Source organism: Ceratotherium simum, chromosome 21 (assembly GCF_057802395.1).
Source record: "Ceratotherium simum simum isolate JZ-2026a chromosome 21, ASM5780239v1, whole genome shotgun sequence".
NCBI lineage: Eukaryota > Metazoa > Chordata > Mammalia > Perissodactyla > Rhinocerotidae > Ceratotherium > Ceratotherium simum.
In genome coordinates, this window is record NC_141920.1 from 32,053,812 (window position 1) to 32,076,318 (window position 22,507).

Consider the following 22,507-nt stretch of genomic DNA (forward strand, 5'->3'; position numbering starts at 1 on the left):
CCCTACGGAGCCCGCAGCCCCTCCTTCAGAAAGGAGGAGCTCGAGACGCCTGTGTCCAGGAGCAGCCCATAACTTTCCACCCTTCAAGGGCCCCACCCCCTCCTCAGTTCCTCAGGGATGCCACAGAGCAGCCGCCCTGATCAGTTTCCCGGTCCCTGATCCGCACGGGCCTCTTGAACAAAGCCAGCCGCCCTCCCCACACCCCCATCTCTTCCCCCTCCCCCAGCACGCTCCTCGGCCTAGCTCGGGGGTCCTTAAATATCAGTCTCTCGGAGGTCGCTGTAGTCGGCCAATTCGTAGGCCTGGCAGGTGGCGCCCTCGGCCACGTCGTGGGGGATGCCTAAGGACACGGCCTCCACCTCCGATCGCAGGGCGCACGCGGCCTCTGCGCGCTGCGCGCTCCCGGCGCGGATCTTGTGCGACAAACTGGAGACCTTGGCTCGCAGCTGGGTGGTGGGTCTCCGGAACGGCCCTAGCAGCCTCCACTCGCGGAAGGCGCAAGGCGGCTTTCGACGGCCGGCGACCGGAGCCTGCACCTCGGGCGTGCCTGGAGAGCCGGGGGCCGAGGGCGCGGTGAGGGCCAGGGGGGCCCCGGGGGGCGCGGCGCCCGGGCAGGGGGCGCAGTCGGGGCGCAAGCCGTCGGTCGAGGCCCGCCAGTGGTGGCCGTAGACGCGCCAGAGGGGGCGGCGGCGCCGGCGACGATGGCACTGGCAGCGCAGGAGGCGGAGGAAGGCGCGCTTGAATTCGCGGCTGGAGCAGGGGTAGATGAGCGGGTTCACGCAGCTGTTGAAGTAGCCGAGCCAGAAGATGACCTTGAAGACGCCCTCGGAGGGCTTCAGCTGCGGGAACAGGGAGCCTGCGGGGAGAAGAGGCTGACGCTAGTTAGATGGTCCGGGAGAGGGAGGGCCAGGCAGTCCCTGGGCGCAAAGGGACGACCCTTCCGACCCTCCACGGGCCCTGGCTGAGTCATCAACTAGGGACTTTCAAGGTTCTCTCTCTCCAAGGGGTCCCTGATCTAATCTGAGGGATCCATGAAGTTGGATGAGGAAAAATAATCATCTTCAGTTTTACTCACATCTACCTCAAATTGAGCATTTCCCTCAATGATGAGTGTAAGTGACAAACCGGAGTAGGGTTAGACAAACCATATGAAATCGCCATTTTTGTAGCTCAAAACTGGTGCCACCTTGGCAGTTTCATATGGTTCAACCTAATATGAGCAGGTCTGCAGATCCTTTCCTGTCACATTCAGTTGTTGCAGATGTTCTGAAATATTCTCTACGCTCCTCACTATCTGGGAATGACAGTCATTAGAACGCACCACTAGATCTTGTTATTTAGTGCCTTAATGTAGGAGCATATTTATTACTACACCGCAAATTTCATGTAAAAATATTTTGACAAGGTTGTCAATGAAATTGGTTTCATTTGCAATCCTTTGTATGCTTTTGAAAATGTGACTCTCAGAAGGGCCCCATAGGCTTCTCCAGATGCCCAAATAGTCCCTAGCACATAAAGGGTGAGAACCTCTGAATTAGATGTTGACCAAGGCTTGCCCCATGCCAGGCCTTGCTCCCTTGCTAGCAATGTGCATAAAATATCACGGGACCGCAGGTGGCGTGATGGTGGTGCTCAGCACATGCATGTCTGAGCGGGTCCTTCCAGGGGTCTCACAGGAGCCGGCGAGGATCAGGAAGGGCAGAGGGTGTTAGGAGTGGAAGGGACAGGGGGCAAGAGGATTTGGGGCCTGGGAGTGTCCTGTAGGATACACTCAGAGAAATTCCTTTGGGACAGACGGTGAAGGGTCTTAAATGCTGGGAAGTTCAACTTTTATTTTGTGGGTAGCTAGGAGCCATGGATATTTTTAAGCAGGTGAGAGAGAGAGCCTAGAATTAAGCCTCAATAAACACAGTGCCCATGGGCTATCAGAATGCAGGACAGCAGGGCTGTCCCAGTGGAAGTGGTCAGGGAAGGCTTCTCGGATGGCTTTGACGGGCAGAGTGCTGGGCAGGAGGGAGTGCGGGCACTGGGCTCTGAGCTGTGCTAGAAACACCTTCCTCCCCACAAACCTCTCCCCTGGCATCCCAGCATGGACCCGAAGGAGTCTTGTCTCCAAAAGGCACCTGACAAGATGCAAAGATCCAGGAAGCAGAGGCCACTCTCTCATCCTCAGCAGCAGGGGCAGGGAGCAGAGGCAGGGGCGTCCCATCCTGGACAGAAGCTGCAGGCGCTTGCCAGGCTGAGTGGTCCAGGGGTAGGGGTCCTTGACAAATCATGGGACCTGCTCTCTCTCCCCCTTGTCCCAAAAGAAATAAGTGCAGAGTCCCCTACGGAGGGGGCCTCATGCCCTTCCTTATTACCCACCTCCCACCATCTGGAGAGTTCCCAGTGCTAAGAGACACTGTGGAGGAAGAGGAAGGTCACGTAGCACAGCAGGGAACAGGCGTTTCAAACCCTGGTCATGCAGTCCTGAGCAAGTTTTTTGGCCATCTAAATCTCACTTTCCTTTCCTTTGAAATACAGATAATAATACTTCCCTGGAAGGGATTTTGTGAAGGTTCCTAAATTTCAGGGCCCAGCAGTTAGCAGGCTCTTAATAAACACTGGTGTGTCTCTTCACTCCCCTCTCCCTGTTTCTGTGGCTTTTGAGAGGATGTGGTATGTCAGGGTGTGTCAAGGAGAAAACTCTAAGAGCAGCTGTCCCTGGAATGTGGGGGCCACCAGGGTTGACCTCAGCCTCCAGGAAGGCGGCCCTCCGAACAGCACCCCTCAACGGCTGCAAAGTAAGATAGAGTGCTGAAAATAACTTTCTGACTCAGGCCACAATTCTTTTATATTTAGCCCAGCATGACAAATCAGTGGACTATGCTTTCAGCAGCAAGCCTGAAGCCGGCCAAAGGGCATTGTTATCAGTGTGGTTTTGATTTGGATTGGTAGGCGCCATGGCATACTGTAGTGTGGCCTGGGCCTTGCTGTAAATATTAATATTCTAATTTATGCTCAACCGACCTGTGCAGCTCGCAGCTGGGAATTCCTTACACACAAAGGAGCTGGGATTCAAACTCAGCCTTTCAGTCCCAAGATTTTCCTACTGTGTCCTGCTGAGGTTCTGTCTTACTTTGGGTTCTCCCAGAAGCAGTCCCCGAGACAAGGATTCAAATGCAAGTTGTTAATTTGGGGCGTAAATGAAGTGGAATGGGAAAAAGAAACAGAGAAGAGAAGGAAGCCAATAAAAGGTGTTATCAGGCTAGTCACCACCATGGGCAACTGGCCCTTAATCCTAGTGGGAGCTCTGGAGAACAGGAACCTCAGAGTTATCCCCGCAGTGGGGTGAGGGAGGTGGGATCCATACACCCGTTCCCATCAGTCATTGGTTGGGCTGCTCCCTCAGGGTGTTAATTTCTCCAACATCCTGCCTGCTGCGTGGGTGGACAATGACGATCTTGCTGGTCAGAGAAGGCCCCTGGGCAGAGACACAGGCAGGTGCTGCGGTGGAAGGTGACCCATGTGCAGGGGAGATGGGCGGGACACCGACAGCATCTGCCACAACTTTGTTTCATTTGCTCTCTGCCCGCTGTGTGCAGGCATCTTTCCTGGAAAATACAGGCGTCTGCACCTTGGGCTCCAGCTTCCACAGGCAGAAGCTCCTTTGTTCCCCTGGCAGATGGCAGTTCTGAGACCATACCCACCTCTGCCTGGAGTGCTGCAGTCTACCCCTATGTCTCCCCGTAGGCCTGCCTCCCTCTCCCTGCTGCTCCCCCAACATTCTCTCATCAGCCTACAGCCTCTTGCAAAGATCTCTGGGGTCAGAGGGGCTTGTGGGAACTTCCCTCCCTTTGTGTGCCACGGATGAGATGGGTAACTGCCCGAGACACCTGAAAATGGGCACTTGGCTCATGGGCATTGTCCCTGCAATGCTCCCTTCTGTGGCGGCATCAGGGGACAAGCCCCCTTCTCAGCCACTCCCAGCTTTCTCCTCCCCCAGCCACTCTGCATGATGGCTAGTCAGGTCGACCAGTTGCCTCGTCTATCTTGCCATCTCATCCCTCTCCAGCTTTCCTGCACAGGCCTTTGCCAGCTCCTGTAGCCCAGCTACAGGAAAGCCTCAATGGGCAGGTGGGGGCTCTGAGACAAGGCCGCTGTCTTGTCTTGGCAGCCCCCTTCTCTGCCCCAAGCTGGCTCCCTCTCTCACTCCCCACATTGTTCACAGCCTTTCTTGTGGGCATGAAGCCCAGCTGTGCCAACGCAGCTTGGCAGATGTCAGTGGAAACAGAGGCCCTCGTGGGTTGCCCTCCCTCAGCCTCCCACCTCTCCACCCAGGCCCCCAGCATCACCCCCTCGCTGTCCTTTCTCTTGTGCCTCCTGCTTCTCTCTGCAGTCTTACTTCTGTCTTCATGTGCCTCAGCTAAGTGGCCACACTGACTTCTCGCTGCCCTCTGGCTGCAGTGGGCTCCCCATCTTCCCTCTGGACTTTTGCACATGCTTATCCTAGAATGCCCTTGCTCTCTCCTCCACCTGGTAGTGCCAGCTCCAGTGGCACCTCCTCCTGGAAGCCTTCCTTATACCGCCCCCTCCTGACCCAGCAGAATTCGTTGTAATCCCTCCTCCCCTCCAGCACATCTACTCACTTCTAAGTGTCAAGAACACTGCAGGTACCTGTCGGTTTCCTGTCTACCTTATCCTTAAGTGGTAAGCTCCCCACACCATGCGTGGCACACTGTAGGTGCTCAATACATCCTGAGCCCTCTCTTTCTATGACACTCTGCATCCCATCCATCAGCAACTCCTATTGGTCCCAGACTCCCCCTACTTTGCGCCCCCCGTTACCACCCCAGCTACCACCATCATCTACCTGTGGTGCCCTTCTAAGTGGGCTCCCTGCTCCTCCCGTGTGCCCCGGTACCCTATTCTCCACACAGCAGCTGGGGGGATCCTCCTAAAACATAAACCTGAGTATTTCATTTCTTCACTTAAAACCCATTTTCCACTGCTGACTGCAGCTTCCTGTCCTCTCTCTCTTCTCATCGGTACTTGGGCCTTCTGCCAGCCCCCTGGATTTCTCCCATCCTCTCTGCTCGGCTGAAACTCCTACTCGCTCACACCTCAGCCGTTCTCTTCTCGATCGTCCCACGTCCACGTCCTTCTGGATTTGGGTTGTCCTTACCCAGACAGATCCTAACTCTGGAGCGATTCACGTACTCCCTCAACATGCGTAGGGTCTCCGACCTCAGCCCGGTGTCCTGGGTTTCCAGCAATCTCGCTGCCCACTCTCAGCCTGCTCTCCCCTGTTCCAGCGACAGATCCTTTGAGCCTTTGCTCCTCTCTATAAGCCTTGTGGCTGCCCCTCCGCCTTCTCCAGAGCAGCTGATCCCACTTGCTGTTTCACAGAGAAAACAGAAGCCAAAGAAGTGGGCATTCGCTCAAACCTCCCTCACCCGCCTTCCTCCTTGGTGAGAAAGGAGTCTGTCCTCCCACCCGAGGTTAGTGTCCCTGCTCATGCCGTGGAGCTCTCGATCCGCCAGCCACTGCGGAGCTTGCCTCAGTCACAGCTGCGCCCTCATTCTCCCCACCCTTCCCATCCACACCTCTCCCCCATCTGCTTTTCACCCTTCACTCCACTGCTCTGCCCACAGCCCACCCCACCCAGGCCCCAACCTGTGGACACTGCTCCCATCCAGCCTGGACGCCTCTCATCTTGCTGTGGCTTCCAGGATGCCACTCTTGGATTTTCTACCCCATGTCCATTTCTCTTGCTGCCTCATCCTCATGTGCCCCCTGCTAAATGTAGGAGTACCCTTAGAAGAACAGTTTTGTCATCTCTTCTCTTCGCTTTCTCCTGGCAATTTCATCCTAATGCTGACGTTAGGCTGATAATACTCACAATTCTATTTCCAGCTCAGAATGCTCTCCCAAATTCCAGACTCATAGATCCAACTGCCTTCTGGACATCTCCACTTGGGTGCCAACTGGCATCTCACACAACCTGCCCTCATGAAGCTAATATTTCATGGGGCAAGACTGATAATACACAGGATAAACAAGGAAAATGTAAACGTATCAGATAATAAAACATGCTAAGGAGAAAAAATAAAGCAGGAAAGAAAGATAGGAGGTGTGTGTTTGTGTGTGCGTGTGTATGTGTGGGGCGGTGCTGGGGGTGGTGGTATACATGTTGGATAAGGTGGCCAGGGAAGACCTGCTAAGAATGTGACATTTGAGTAAAGAGCTGAATGAGGCATGTGGACATCTGGGGGAACAGCAAGTACAAAGGCCCTGAGGTGGCCCTGGCATGTGTTCAGAACAACGGCGAGGCTGGTGTGGATGGAAGCCTTTGCTTAGTCTGGCATCTCATTTTGTTTACGTGGCTGTGACAGCCCCCAGTGGTCCCCTGTCCTCTGCACTCTCCACACAGCTGCTAAAGGCCTTTTCTATAAACTGGTTTCTCTCCTTTCCCATCTGAAACTGTGAGTAGCTTCCAGCAGCTCTGAAGAATAAGCCCAAACTTTCTTGTGTTGCACTCAAGGCTTTTTAGGACCCAGCGCTGTCTTTGTCTTGCCTCCCTCCAAATTCAGCCACATGACGCCACAGCAGGTCTGCCCACAGGAGGTGGCTCCTTCTGTCTTTCTGCGTGGCTCCTGCCACTCCCACAGTGCTTTCTGCTTCCTCCCACCCACCCCTGCAGCCTCTGGCCAGGCGTCCCCCCTACCAAGCCTGGGGTAGGTGCCTTTTCACGCATGCCTGCATTTTAATAAAATTTGTTACTGCTCTATCTACTCTCCTAGACTCTAGATTTCTTGAAGGCAGGGATGGGATTAATTGTTCTTTTCATCCCAGCCTGTAACACAAGTGCCTGACCCAGAGCAGGGGCTGTAAAATATTTGTTGAATGAAGGAATAACGGTGTTTGGGTGGGTGGCCTCTAAAGTCAGCAGGAAGAAAATGGGAGCTAACGCTTTCTGAGTGCTCAGTACCTCCTGGGCTCCATGCTGGGCCCCGTATGTTGTATTTCTTATTTAATTCTCATGGCATTGGCATCCCACTTTGCGAAAGATTCTAGTTATCTCCAGAGGGTAAGCGGCACGGTCACGATTTGAACTTAGCTGGTCTCACTCTAAAGCACTTGGTCTTTCCGCAGCATCACGTAAAGATAGAAACAGATCTTCCCCCAGTCTTCCCTGGATCCTGGGGGTCAGGAGCCACAAACACTCGCTTTATTCCTCTGGCAGCTGCCCCACGAGCAGCATGCCCATCGCCACCTCTGGGCTTCTGCACAGCCTCCTCCTCTCTCCACAGCGGTCTCCCTCTTCTTCAGACTTGGGCCTAGAGCCCCCTTCTCCAGGAACGTTTCTGTGATTAACCCCACTTCCCTGGGCATCTGAGGAGGTAATAGTGGTTTCTGGAGTGTGTGTGCCTTGAGCACCCCTCAATTCTGCGCCCCCCCCAGGCTAGGTGGCATTTGTTGGCCTTCTGTATGGCCTCCAGGCTGCCCAGTGGGGCCTGCCACGTCAGGTTCAGCTCCTGTGCATGCAGGTCCATCCAGAACACTCAGAAGGCCTGGGCCGCTGCCTGCTCCTGGAGCTGCGTCTCAGGAGAGAATGTCAAACAGACCCCAACTTCCTGGGAGGAGCCCCAAAGAGCCGCTTGGCCATCTCCTCTCCCTCCTTCAAGTCTTTACTCAAAAGTCACCTTCAAGGTTTGAAGGCAATGCTGTTGGTGCCCTGCCCGGGTGCCCCCAGCCCCCAGCTGCTGTGAGTGTTGGCTGCTAACGACTCCCAGTTGCCCTTTCTCTGAGGAAATTCCCTCGGCCAATGGGAGCTGCTTCTACTAGAAGACACCTCCCCACCAAGAGGGCAGCTCACAGCCAATGACAGACTGACGTGGGGACAGAAAACGCCAGCCCCTCACTTCAAGGTGGAGCAATTCTGTGCTTCTGATCTGGCTCCAGGGCTCCCAGCAGGCCCAGGCTGAGGCCAGACTTCGAGACCACATCCTGGGTTTAGCTTTTTCCTACCTCATCCCACTTCTCTCCCTCCCTCCCTCGCAGGTGCCTCCTGGAGCCTCCCTCAGTCCATCACTTGCTTAAGAACCCTTGTCTCAGGCTCTGCATCTAGGAACCTGACTCAAGACACTCTTTGTGTGGACGAGTCTTCAAGCTCTTTTTCTCAGTCCCCAACCTGCAATCTAGGGATTATCGCTTGGTTGCTGTCTCAACTCTTCTGCCCACTGCTGAGAAAGCAGGGCATGAGTGTGCACATCTGTGTCCATTTCCCCCACTCAACAGGCAGGGTGGAGTGGGCAAGTGGACGCATTTCCCCGCCCAGGAGAAGAGGCGGTCAGGACACAGGGAGGAGACGGCCACAAACACAACTCTCGCCTCTTCTCTCTGCTTCTTGACGTTTTCTCTCATGTGAAAACGTCAAGCTTGTTCCCACCTGCCTTCCCCCATTGCCTATATTGGGGGGCCTCTGTTAGGAGTCTAAGCTAATACCTAGAGGGGCCACTGCTCAGAAGAGGCCCTCTGCTGACACAGGAGAGGCCCACTCTCTGGAATGTTGGCTGGGCCAGCCTGGCCTATACACATTGTTGGGGAAACTGAGGCAGCCTGTGAGGTTGGCGTATTTGCAGCCTGGATCATCACAGGCCAGTCCTCTCTCCTAAGGAACAGCAATAGCCAGGTCCAGGAGTTGCTGAGATGCCACTTAAGGCTGGAGCTGACCAATCTGGCCAAGCCTCGCTGAGGAGTGACAGCTCGGAAGCCAAGGGGCGGACTGTGTGATTAGCAGCACTCTTTTGGCATCACCAGAAAGGAACTCGTTCTTGGCAGAACGTCAGAATTCACAGCCAGCCTTGCTCATAACTTGCAGCCGACCATGAAACATCAGGCTGCACCCCAGCCTTCCTCCTTCCCACCCCCTCCATCACGAGTGACTTCTGTCCACAGGCGGCCATTCTCTCGGGCCAGAAAGATTTAGAGAGGTTAAAAATACCACGTCCTCCTAGATATTCAGGTCTCTTCCCACCAGCAGGGCTAGGAGAGAGGGAATTCTCAGCCCCAACTCCCTTCTTCTCTCCCAGTTTTCTCAGTTGCTCACTCAGTGGCTCAGACTCTGGAGCTCAAAAGCTCCTTTCCCAGAGAGGCTGGGACCTTTGCCCCCAGCAGACCTCTTGGCTATATTCTAAAGGGTCAGACAAGCCTCTCTAATAAGGCACACATGAGCTGAGACCTGAAGACCCTCTGGGGGAGTGAGCCATGCATCTATCTGAGAAAAGAGAATTCTAGACAGAGGCAAGGGCACATGCAAACGCCCTGAGGCAGCAGGGTATCTGACAAGTTGGAGGACAACAAAGAAGTGAGGATCACTGGAACAGAGAAGGGGAGGGGGAGACGGGTAAGAGATAAGGCCATTTTGAAATAGAAACAATCATGGAAGGCTGTCAGGAAGAGATGACCTGGATAGGGTCCAGGTCTCAGATGGATTGTAAAGGCATGGAGGGGTGAGTTGAGGGCACTTGGGGCTAGCTGTGCCAAGCCAAATCTCTTGAATTCCTTGCATTGCCAATTTTCCATGGTGAGAGGTAACTGGCGGGTCCTCTGGCTTGAGATGGACCAGGAATAGATCAGAAGTCCTTCTGTGCCCCCACGTTTGCCTCAGGTTCCCTGGGCCCCCTGGAGCTGACAGAGAACCACTGGTCTGGCCCTGGACACCCTTCTGCAACTGCAGGGATGCAGGGGGCGGGGGGTAGGGGCAGCTGCTAGAGCCACAGAGGCTGCCTGGTGGGGCCCAAGGCAGGGAGATGAGTCACAGACCTGCCCGAGTCCTATACCGGGCCCCACCCACTTCCCTTCAACTCCTTTTCCTTCTCTTTTCCCTTCTCTTTCAGCCTTCCCTTTCTCCCTCTTCTTTCTGCTCTTTGTCGTCCCTTCTTAACTCACTTATTTCCTGATGTGTGGCCTTGGAGTGGCCGCACCCCAAGTTGTGAATGTCCAAGGCTGAAGTCCTTGCCAATGGCCCTTGTGCTCAGCTGAACTGGACCCTGATCTGAGCGTGAGCCTCTCTGCCCTGGGGCCGTACTGACAAACGGCTCATGGGTCTGAGCAGATCAGTGCTCACGTAGAGGAGAGAGGGTCCCCAGGCAGTGGGTGCCCTGTCCGGGAGCCCCAGCACTGAGCTGCCCGAGCATTGCCTGCCAGGCCCCAATGCCGGCTCTCAGGGGCCCAGGACCCTGTTCTGCTGGGTCACCACCCCCAGGGCGAGGGCCGGCAAGTCCTCCAGCATCCACGGGAGGCCTCTTTGGTGGGCATACAGCTCATGAAGCAGGTTGGGGCAGGACTCAGGCGGGGCCAGAGATGGGCTCAGGAACTCAGAGACTTTCCCTTGAGGGGTGGGCTCAGGGCTCCGGGGGTCTGCCGGGGTCTGTGAGAGGGTCAGGCCACGCGGGAAGTGGTCATGTCCCATGGCAATGCTCAGGACCCCCTCATGGCCGGGATCCAGGGCAGAAAGAAGCATGGAACTGAGCCTGGGGGATGTGCACAGGGGCTCAGGCGTTTGGTGAGGTTTAAAGCATAAACATGGCTGCCAACTGACCCTTTACTGTGGCCCCAGCCTGACCTCTGACCTGGGCAGGAAGTAACAAGGACTCTGGAGCCAGAGTTCTTGGATTCCAATCCCAGCTCTGACATTTAGGATTACGATTAAATTCAGAATATTTTTTAAAGAGTAAGTAGCAGGGATATTCTTGCCAGAAGGTGAAAAGGAGGAAAGATTACAGTGAGAAGGTGGGGAGGGGGTGAGCGCGAATCATTTCTAAGAGAAGCTGTGGACACATCTGCATGCTGTGTGTGGGCAGAGGAGAGGTGGGAGATAGGGAGGGCCGAGCAGTAACTGACAGAGTAAGATCCCTTGTGAAGGAAAGGGGATTGAGAGAGATTCAGAACTGACAGGAAAGCTGTAGGACTTCTGGGGACACCCTGAGGGCTGCCCTGGGGAGGAGGCCTGATTATGGAAAGTGTGATTTTTCTTTAGCGAGTGTTCAGCCAGATGCTGGTTTGCACTGGCTCATGAGAGCTGACTGTGAAATTTTCAGGAATTTTGCAAGCTGGCTGATGTTTCTTTGGTAGCTCGAAACTGACCACGGTGGGAATATTTACACCATGGTAATGGGCAGACACTACAGATCAGCCCTCACCCCAGAGCCACCTGTTAAACATTTATCAGTACACGAATGTGTACCACATGGAAGAATGGCCTGACTCAGGGTCTGGGGCTCACAGAAGTAGGTGGAGGCAAGAGAGTTAAAGATAGGAAGAGAGTGTGAAGCGATGGATCATGAGACTAGCTGACCAGGGAAGGGAGGCCTAATTGACTGGAGGACAGGGTGAGGGGCAGGGAGGTGAAGACTTGGTCAAGGTTGGGGTCAATGAGCAGGTGTAATGGAAGCAAGTGAACAGATGGACTCAGGTGGCAGAGATTCACTGAGGATTTGGGGGGAAGTAGATCAAGGTGGGCACATGGGCCAGGGCACGGCCCTGGGAGGAAGGGAGGAGGGGGAAGTACCTGTAGTCCCTAGGCTGGGGTGTCAACAGAGGGTCAGCCTCTGTACAGTGGAGTTACACCAATAACCAGGGTAGGGATGCCAGTGGAGAAGAAAGTGTGTGACCCCAATGCCCAAGTCTTTAATGAATGAGGTAGAGTGATCAACAGTTCATCAAATGTTTGGGACAAACATTTCAGCAGGAGTTGGGCAGAGGACAAAACCCTCAGGGGAGGAGGGATCTGTGCTCAAGGTCAAAAGTCCATGCCATCAGTGGTGTATTTTTCTTTTACAAAAAATAAAATATATTTCCTAGCTCTGTCCACTGAATCAGTGACCAACTCAGCATCAATGAACAGCCGAGAGCTCAGATCGTGGCCTTTAAAGGATCATTTTCCACTAAAAGAGACTAGAGCTCTTTAGAAAAATGGCTGCTTCCAGGTCCAGGGCAAAAAAAAAGTACAAGCTGAGCCTGAAACATCTTATCAGACCAGAAAGCAGGAAGTGCTCAAGACTCTGGGTTGTGCCAAAGGTCTCAGGAACCAACTGGAAAGGTCACCCACTGGCCAACCCCCAACTGTGATGTCTGTAATGTGTGACAGGTTTAAAAATCACCTTATTATGGTACTAAAAAAATCCATTGGTCCCCTTTGGAAAGATTGCTAGGGAATTGACTCTTCTGATAAAGGGGAGCATCAAGCAGCTCTCCTGCTTCTCCTGTACAGACCAAACAGCTATTTCAAGTAACCAAACAGCTACAGGCGAATTCTTTTTAGAATTCTAATGAATAAATGACAGAATTCGGATATCACCACTTTAAGCCCCAGTGATATTAACCGGTCCAGGCCATGGACCATGGCTGCTAAAAGCAGCAGGGGAGAGGCTGATGGGACACTTGATAACGGATGGATCAGGCTGACAGCAGAACTCCTGATCAATCTTAACATCACAAAAGAGAAGAATTCTTGCCCAAAACACTGAACTTGAGTCTGATCAAGACAGTTTATGGGAAGTGCAGGAAACAGAGGGACACCTTAAAGGGGACGCCAACTCGAGACTGTGGGCTAGTCCTTAGTTTCTTCACCAAATAAATCAAAAGAAAAAAGGTGGGGGGAGGGGAATCTTATCAATTCTAGAAACTTTCCATTAAAAAAATGAAAAAAAAAACAAAAGCAAAAACCCAAACCAAACCCTAGCTCATTGCTTATTCACAGTCATCACTCAATAAATGTTAGCTGTTTTGTTTAAAAATTTTTTTAGATCACATATGGGCTTTTTTAGGTTAGGTCACCCCCAACCCATAATTAGTGAGGATGGTTGGCTTTGAATAGAGGGCTGTTATGCTAAGCGAAATAAGCCAGTCACAGAAGGACTGCATGATTCCACTTATATGAGGTGTCTAAGATAGTCAAATTCATAAAATCAAAGAGTGGAATGGCGCTGCCAGGGGCTGGGGGGAAGGGGAAATGGAGATCTGCTAATCAACAGGTATGAAGTTTCAGTTAAGCAAGACAAGTTCTAGAGATCTGCTGTACAACACTATGCCTATAGTTAACAATATTGTACTGGATACTGAAAAATCTAAGAGGGTATATCTCATGTTAAGGGTTCTTACCACAATAGAAAAAAAGAAGAGGTCTGTGCTTTGCCACCCAGACCTTTGACGTGACAGGACGTGAAGAGGCTGTGGGTTCCGCTGCTTCCTCCCCCTACACAGATTTTCTGGGCACCGACTATGTGCCAGGTGCCACAAAGGCACAGAAAGGAGACATAATGCCAGCCTCTTCTTTAGGCTTTTGGGCCAGGGGACAGTGATGCCTGCCCCCCCGCCCCACCCCGCATCTGCAGGCCCCTGCACGACCTCAGGGAGCCTGTGCAGATGAGTCCTTCGGCCCTAGGCCAACACTTGGACGCACACGCTGAACCTACTGGTCACACCCAGTTGCCCAAGTGTGCCTTCTCATCTGGACACCAATTCCTCAGCATGGCTCACAGCCTCCTCTTGCCTCCTCCCGCCCTCTCTCTCTCTCTCTCTCATTAAGGCATAAGATACCAATAGTCTATCTTAAGTTTATAAAGTATGTACATCTTAAGAGTACAGATTGATGACTTTACATATCATACACCAATGTAGTTACTGCCTAGATCAAGATATAGAACATTCCCAGCCCTTTGGAAGGTTTCTTTGCACTCTCCCAGTTAGCACCACCCACCACCCACACACACTCAAATACACACACACACACACACACACACAGACATATAACCACCATCCTGATTTTATTCATCATTGATTAGTTTTGCCTGTTTTTGAACTTCACATACACAGAATCATATGCTATGTACACTTTTAATTTCAGATCTGGCTTATTTTGCCCAGCATAATATCCGTGAAGTTCATCCAAGTTGTGGGCATCAAGTTTGTTATTTTTCCTAGCTATGTAGTAGTCTAGCCAATGAATACCCTACAATTTATTTATCCATTCTCCTGTTGATGGATAAAATTCTTGCCTCATCTAGTGACCCCTCTTCTCATAGACCCTACATTCCAGGTCTCCTAAACCACAGGGCACCCCACAAATACCTCTATTCCTCTATGGCTACATATGTATGGTTTCCTCTGCCCTCACACTTTATGGTATGTGTAAGAATACAGACAATTACAGTGCACTGTAAGAAAGGTATGTGCAGTGTTTGGGGAGTACCTAACTAAATCTAGGGGGGTCAGGGAGGCAGCGATGTCACAGGGCCTAGGCTGACGGTATGAGAGGGAGGCCCAGGCATGGCTCACAGATGGCTGGAGGTGAGGGCCTGGGACACTGGCTGGACTGTCCTGGGTGTCCGGATATCAGAGCCTCCAGACAGCTTGTACACCTTGAGGTGTACTCGGGAGGGGCCTGTGGGTTCTGAGCCTCTGTGGCTGCTTTGCATTACTGACACATTGGGAGGCCGACTTGGAGGCCGGTGAGGCTTGGTGGGTGCTCAACAAAAGAGCTGGGAGTGCAGGCTGGGGGTCTGCCCGTGGTTGTGAGGAATGACAGGGGTGGGGCTGTGGTGGTGTGTCTGTGTGTGTGTGTGTGTGTAGGTCTCAGTGGACAGGTCCATCTCTGGGCATGGCTGGGATGCACTTGCCAGGCAGGCCACAGCCATGAGAACATCAAGGGGAGAAGTGGCCTCTAGGTGCCTGGGAGGGGAAGGGGGCTCTTCTACAGATGGGTGCCTGCCTGGGGCAGGGTTTCTCCAGTCTCTGGTCCCCTCTTGTCCACAGGGAGGGAGACTGGCATTTCTATACCAAACGATTGGCCAAGACCTCTGGGGGTGGGGGGCTTCTTGCACTAAGTGTCCGGGGGCAGAGGCTTTAATCAGGCGATTTCCAGCTGGCCCCACCCTGCACCATGGCCCCTTGCTCGGGGGTCCTCCATGGAAGTCTGCAGGAGGCAGACCCTAACTGATGCCCCTCCCATATGCACTCTGCAAGTTTGGGCTCCTCTAGACATGGGGCTAAAGGATCACTGTGAGGAGGGACCTTTACATAACGTCTTGTGATTTTCCAAGGCACTCAGTCCCGCGCCAGCTTGCAGGGGTGAGGGCAGGGGGTATGTATTTGTCATGGGCAGGGCTGCCAAGAGCCCCTCCTCCAAAGACGCCAAGGATTGGTGACCACATACTTTATCGTCCAGACTGGAACACCTCTGAGAGTGAAAAGGGAGCACTACCAACAATCACACGGGTCAACAGGCATAAACCAGGCCTGTCCTGGGCAAACCAGGATGTGTGGTTATTCTGCATGGAGCAGACGGCTCAGCTGGGCATCAGCATGGAACCCCAGGCAGGTGGGCGCCTTCTCACGGGTGCGAGTGGCACTTCTTGTGTCCACAGGCGGCTCTCTTGGTGCCCTAGAGGAGCCGGAGCTGCCCTCCCTGGCCTTGCTACCCGGAATCGCAGGGTCGGACACGTAATGTCTCGGGTTCATTGAGCTGACCCTCTGCCTGCCTGCCACACGCCCTGCAGCTGCTCCTCACAGGGAAAGGGGGCAGCCGGAGGTGTGGGGGATGACCCCTAGCCCCGCTCTGGGTCCTTAAAGATTTTAAGTGCCCGGCATCTGTGTCCCAGTCTCTCCTGGCCAGTGACCTAGGCCCCCAGAGGCCTCACTGTTCAGGACATCCCATCTATGTCCCTCTCTGCTGCCACTCTGGCCTGACCCACAGCATTTCAAGTTTATAGACGGCAGTCCACGGCTCCCTGGGCCAAAGTCCCTCTGGGCCCCAGGGCCCCAGGGCCCCCTTCCTAAGGCTCTCAATGCCCTCTGGGCTGTTCGGGCTGCTCACTGACTATGTCACTGCTGTGTTTGGGGCTCCTGCTTCCACTCGGCTTTGTGTGCAGAAGTGTGGGTGAGGGGCAGCCAGGTCTGCTCGACAACCCCCAAGTTGTGGCCCTACTAGGTGCCTTCATTTTCATGGCCTATGGCCTTGCTGGCACACACTGCTGGCACACACTTTCTCAATCTCTCCATTGCTGATGCTCCTCACACTTGGTCTCGGGACTCCTCTTGGCTACCCCTTTCTCTGCCTCTCTGGTTCCTTCAAAGTGAGTGCTCCCCAAGGCTCCATTCCCAGCCCCTCTCTTCTCTTTGTCCTTCCATCCTCTTTCTGGGAGACTGTACCCCATGCGCCTGCTTCTGCAACTGCACCATCCTTGGCCCTCTTATCTATGTTCCAACACCCTTAACCCTCCACCACAGACTGGCACCTCCTACCAAGATATGCCAGCCCCTTGGATTTGACATTCACCCAAAAAGTTGCTGCTTAGAATGTTCCTTGTCTCTTCAAAGGACTCTCCCTCCTCCCAGGCCTGGGCCAAGCGCTGGGGGGAGTCAGGACCTCCTGTCCCCCTCCCTCCCGCACAGCCCTCAGACCACTCCTGCCCCCACCGCAGGCTCTGCCCTCCTGTTCTCTTTGCTGCCCTGGCCTCCGCCACATCACGGCAGATCAGAATTGCTGCCGTGCTTGCAATTGCTGCCTGCTTGCTCATTATTGCCAGATTCCACTCAATTCAGCTCCACCAGCGGTCCTGGGCTCTGTTCCGGGCCTGGTGAGGTGCCCTGGGAGGCTGTGCACAGCATAGACTGGCAGGAAGGAGGAGACAAGGACATCCCCTGGATCCCCAAGCTAGGTGTGAGGAGAAGCAGCAGAGAGGTAGGGACTGAGAAAGAGCAGTGTGTGCCAGCAAGGGACAAAGGCCATGGGAAGTCAGGGATGACTTCCCTGTCATCCCTGCACGTGCACTGGACCTCAAAACAACAGTAGCCTTTTGCAGTCTTGATTGTAATAGTAAAAAATTAGAAAAACCGAACACTTAGCAGGACACTGCATCAAGACTCCATGGAATCTTCTCAAATAGAATGCTACATTGCTGCTAAAATGAACCAGCATGTGTAAATCTCAACATAAAATGCTGGGTGAAAAAGGCAAATTGAAGACTGATATGCACAGCATGGTGCCATTTATATCAATCCTAAAGACACACAAAACAATCCTATATATTATTATGGATACAGATATTCCTGGTAAAAGTATAAACATATGAACGGGAGTGATAAACCCCAGATTCAGCTCTGGGGAAGGAAGGAGAGAAAAAGGAAGGATAGGAGGAGGGAACTTGGTTGTGGCTGCATTCTACTGAAAAGAGAGAGAGGAAGGGATCTGAGTCAAATATGGCAAAATGTTAACATCTGTTCAGTATGGGGGGTTACGGTGCATGGTACTTGTTATATTATTTTCTCCTTATCTGTGCATTACCCTGTAACCAGAAATCTTACAAGACGTTAAAAGACCATAAAGGGAGGTGGCATTCTACACATGTACAGGTTGATCATTCCCTACAGGGGGCCAGTGCGAACCAGGGGGCAGTGGGGGAGGATGAGGGCACCTGGGACAGGGCACAGTGGGGCCAGGCCAGAGCAGGGGTTGGTTGGTGGGGAAAGAAACGGGGGTGGTGGGCTTGGGAGGTTCTAAATTCTGGGTGGGTGGGCTGCTAAAAGGGGGGCACGCTGACTTCCTCTTGCCTGCCTATTTGCACCTCCTATCCCATCCATCCCTCCGCCTACCCCGAAGCAGCCTCTGGCTGGATAATTTTCAAGATCTATTCATTCCTTATCTCGTATTGGGCATCCACTACAAAGCAACGGCTCACATGGCACTCCGGGCCACAGTTATAATCACACATAACACCTCACTGAAGTCTCACAACAGCCCTACAGGTGGGGATTATTAGCATCACCACCATGCCTATTTTATAGATGAGGAAACAGAGGCACAGGGAGACTCAGGAATTTGCCAGAAGTTATACAGCTAGGAAGGGGTAGAGCTGGGATTCAAACCCAGGCTCTCTGGTGCCAGAGCCTGTGGTCCTCCTGCTGTGTTCTATTGCTCCTCATATGCCAGGCACTATCAGGGCACTGTGGATTCCGTGACAACACAGCCCTGCCCTCGCAGAGCTTCTGGGCCAGTGGGGGAAGTCAGACACCAAACCAAGCAACACCCAGATGTGACTACAGCTAAGGAGCCAGTACAGGAAGAGGGCCTGTGCCCTGAGGGAGAAAATGCAGAGGACACACTGAGACTGAGGTGTCAGGAAGGCCTCTCTGGAGAGACGATGACGTTTAAACTGAGACCTAAAGGATGGGGAGTCACCCAGGAGCCGGTGGGGAGGGCAGGCCAGACAGAGGGGAGAGCGAGTGCAAGGGCCTGAGCTTGGGGTCATCAAAGAACGTGAAGAGGGTCAGAGGGATCTGAGGGTGCAGCGAGCAAGGGGGAGGGCAGCAAAGCCATGAGGCCAGAGAGCAGGCGGCCATCACTCAGGGCCCTCCTTACAGGAGGGGGACCACATGTCAGGTTTGCCCTCACTGTCTGGGTTCATGCCTGTGGTCCCTGCATAAATATTCATAATGTCTCATTTTGGTTTAGACCATAATAAATTTGAAGGTCACCCTCTCACAGGCCACAGAGGAGAGTTTGAATTTTGTTCCCAGGGCAATGGGAAAGCATTGAGGGGTTTTCGTAGAGAGCAACACTCTAATTTATAACATATAAAGATCACTCTGGCTGCTGCGTGGAGAGGGCCTGCAGCGGTGCAGAAGGGAGGCCATTGTCCGTTTCCTGACTCAGCTGCAGAGTGTGGAGGGAGCGAGGCCTGGAAAAGGCAGGGAAGGCCTGGGCTTGGGCCTGCTGAGGTTGCAGCAATGGGCGAAGTGACTCAGGGCAAATGCGTCCCCAGAGATGCTGTCCCCCTTCACCTCCCTGTGCTGATCCAGCCCCAAGGCTTCCAGGAGGGGTCTCGAGGGGTGAGAGGAAGCCCCTGAGAACAGCTGCCCACCTTGCAGGACTGCGGGGGTTCTTGTGAAAGAGATAGGAGACTTCCCCGGAAGAACTAAAGGACTCAGTAAACTTAAGAAACCATGATGAACAACATTAATTTTTCATTTGATAAGTTGCCCCATCCCTTTCCTTCTCACCCCCACACAGCACCCCCACCTCCAAGAGGAGATTTCAGAAGTGAGAGCCCAGGGCATTCACAGGTACCAGCAGGGGAGGGTCTTCGGGTGGGGCCAACTTCCAAACTGAAAAGCTGGGAGAAGGTGGGTGGCTCCTGGTGTCTGCTGATGTACATGTTGATGGGCCAGGGCTTGTGGGCCATGAATGAAAGGAGGTCCACTGGCTCTGTGCATCTACTTCTGGGGGTTGGCATTTATATCCCCGGGGGGAGGGCGAGGAGGTAATATGTAGACAGCATATACACTGCCGAGCACATACTATGGCAGATGCCCACACAGATTTCCAAGGACATTTTATATTTAGAAGTGTCAGGAGCGAAAAATATGCCTGGGGCTTGTAATGGCAACGAAGAGGGGAAAGAACAGAAAAGTAAGAAGCCTGTAAAATAAATCTCGCAAGCATGAAGACACTCTGGTCTGTCCCGCACAAAGTGGCGCACGCACTTCTGCCTGAGAGACCAGGGAGGTCACTAAGTCAACCTTCTATGTTCAGGTAGAGAGTCACCCCACCTGGGAGGGCCATCAAGTCCGCGTGCCAGGAAGGCACAGCCACAGGCTCAAGGAGGAAGGGAAGGGGCTGATGGGAGAGCGGTCACTCACCGAGGGGCAGGACGAAGAAGAAGGGGAACCAGCAGAGCACGAAGACACCCACGACGATGGCCAGCGTCTTGGCCGCCTTTTTCTCGCGCGAGAACTTGAGTAGGCGCACCGAAAGTGAGCTGCGGAAGGTGTGGCCCTTGGCGCTGCGCATCCCGTGCGCCCCGTCTGCGCCCATGCTGGCGCCGCGACAGTGGATGCGCAGCACCACATCGGAGGCCTTGCCCCGCTCGCGCTTGACGCCCGCCTCCAGGCTGCGCGTAGTGCTTCGCGCTACCACGTACACGCGGCAGTACATGACCACGATGATGGCCATGGGCAGGTAGAAGGAGCACAGGGAAGAGAAGACGGCGTAGCCTGCCTCCTCGGTGATGCCGCAGAAGCGCTCGTCAGGGGGCACCGGCTCCTTCCAGCCCAGCAGCGGTCCCACGGACACCACGAGGGCTACGGCCCAGAGCAGCGCTAGGATGGCGGCCGCCTTGCGCTCCGTCATGATGGCGGGGTACTTGAGCGAGTGGCGCACGCCCACGTACCGGTCCACCGAGATGGTGCAGAGGCTGAGGATGGAGGCCGTGCAGCACAGCACGTCTACGGCGGCCCACACGTCGCAGAAGGCCCGGCCGAAGGCCCAGAAGCCCAGAACCTCCATGGTGGCCGAGAAGGGCAGCACCGTGGTGCTCAGCAGCAGGTCGGCCACGGCCAGGTTCACAATGAAATAGTTGGTGACCGTCTGCAGGTGGCGGTTGCAGGCCACCGAGAGGATGACAAGCAAGTTGCCCGCCACGGCCGTTAGGATGAAGGCGGCCAAGAAGACGCCCACGCCCACGCCCTGCGCGCTCACCACCAGCCCCTCGACGGCCGCCGTGCCATTCACTTCGCCGCCAGCGCCCGCGCCCCCCGGCTCCCCGGCGGAGCTCCGGTTGTCCTCGCCGCTACCCGCGCCCACCACGCCGCCGCCGCCGCCGCCGCCACCCGCGGCCCCCGGCACGCCGCCCACTGCCGGGCCCTCCGAGGCGGCCGGGCCGCCCGTGCCGCCCCCGCTGCCGCCTGCGCTGGAGCCGCCGGCGCTGCTGTCCGGCCGCGGTCCCTCGAAACTGACGCTTAGGAGGTCTCGGAAAGTCATCTCAACGCGCGGCCGTCGGGGGCCGGGCCCGGGCGCAGGACGGGCGACTGGCAGGGAGAGGGGCTCCGGGCATAGCCGCGGGGCTCCAGGTGCAGCCCTGCGCGCCGGTCCCGTCGGGGTCCTGCCCAAATTCCTGTGACGCGGAGCGCGGTTGCCCGCGCACGGAGCGGGGCTAGCCGGGGCGGCTGCAGGGGCTCCCGGAGGCCGGCTGCGGAGTCGGACCGAAGAGCTGGGGCCGGCGACGCGCGCTGCTCTCTGAGCGTGCCCAGGCGAGCGGGCAAAGCGGCGGCTCCGGGGCCGGGCGGTGCAGGCGGCGGCCACTGCGGCGCTCTCAACTGGGCGCGGGGGGCGGGACGGAGGAGGGGCAGCGCCGGGAAGGAGGAGGGGGCGGCCGGCACCGAGGGAGGGGGCGCCCCCCTGGCCAGGAGAAGGGGCTCTGCGCGCTGGGCAAGCCGGCGTTCCGGGGTCCGGAGGGGCCGCGGCGCTGGAGCACACTCCGATCTCACGGCAGGCACCCCCGCCTCGTCGTGGGTGCCCACGGCCTCTCTTTCCTCTCGCAGTCCGCTCCGCGCTCCCTCCCGCGCCCCTCCCGGGCCCCCTCCCCCTTTTCCTTCAGCTGCGTCCCCCTTCCTCCCGCCCTTTCCCCAGCCTCTCGGTCACTTGCTGGTGCCCTTGGGCGCGCGGAGCGTAGAAGGCGCGATCCCCGGGTCCACGGGCTCCCGGCTCTGGCCGCCAGAGAGCAGCAAGCGCCCGGGATCTGCAGACTGCGGACTCGACCGCGCAATGCCTCGGCAGGTCGCCTCCTGGGACTGCCTGGGCGCATCTGCCGCAACTTCTTTCTCTCAGGCCACTGGCCAGAGGAGGGTCTCAAACACTTCTGTCCAGTGCGGTGGACTGGAGAGAACACTGGAGGGGGTCAGATGCCTGTGCTGGCCTGTGATGGGCGAGGGGACAAGAGATGATGTGGTTACAGCCTTCGGACCATGCTCACGACGCATCAGTTTGCATATATCGACTTCTGCTTTACTTTACTTTACTCCATATCACTCCATATCAGATGTCAGAATACAACTTCCTTACTGCGCTAAATAAGTGGCCTCGATCTGGGGAGGGAGGTTTTTTTTTAAGTGCTGGAGGGTGGGAAAGGCCACTTGGCCAGGATAGTTAAGGGGGGGTGGCAGACAGTCTGGCTCCAAATCTAGGCTCTGCCCCGTATTAGCTGGGTGACCTCTTTGTGCCTCAGTTCCTCCTGGTAAAGTGAGGATAAGAGTAGTGTCTACCTACGGCGTGGAGGCTGAATGAGTTATATGTGTTGGGGCCCCAGAGCAGTGCCTGCTTTTGTTAGCTGAGTGGGGCTTGGCAGGGCAGGATTTGAATAGGGAGGAAATAGGGCAGAAGGAGTGTGGAGCTGGGGACACAGGTGGACGGGAGGGTTTGAGGAACCTCTTGCTGACTAGCAGGACTGGGTAGGGAGAGACAAAAAGAGATCATTCATTTGGCTAATGTAAAAATACTAACCAGGCTAATGTCATGTGGCAGACACCATGCTGGACACTGGGTGGCAGAGGAAGGAGGAATTGCAGGGAGGATGATGCCACCATGTAGGCGCAGGATGAGGAAGGCTTGAGCCATGCCAGGGAGATGAGGGCCTGTTTGGGGAGGTGTCTGGGAGGGGCAGAGAACTCATGGCCTTGGTGCCCACTG

At 55.0% G+C, this 22,507-nt stretch overlaps 1 protein-coding gene across 1 annotated transcript; it reads right to left on the reverse strand.

Moving 5' to 3' along the window:
• Positions 1 to 219: 219 nt before the first annotated feature.
• On the reverse strand, positions 220 to 21,385 carry ADRA1D (adrenoceptor alpha 1D). Its single transcript, XM_087445558.1, has 2 exons — positions 19,684 to 21,385; positions 220 to 856 (listed from the first exon to the last, which is right to left on the reverse strand). The coding sequence occupies exons 1-2, from the start codon at positions 20,801 to 20,803 to the stop codon at positions 255 to 257; spliced, it is 1,722 nt and encodes a 573-aa protein (XP_087301684.1). The 5' UTR covers positions 20,804 to 21,385; the 3' UTR covers positions 220 to 254.
• Positions 21,386 to 22,507: the final 1,122 nt, after the last annotated feature.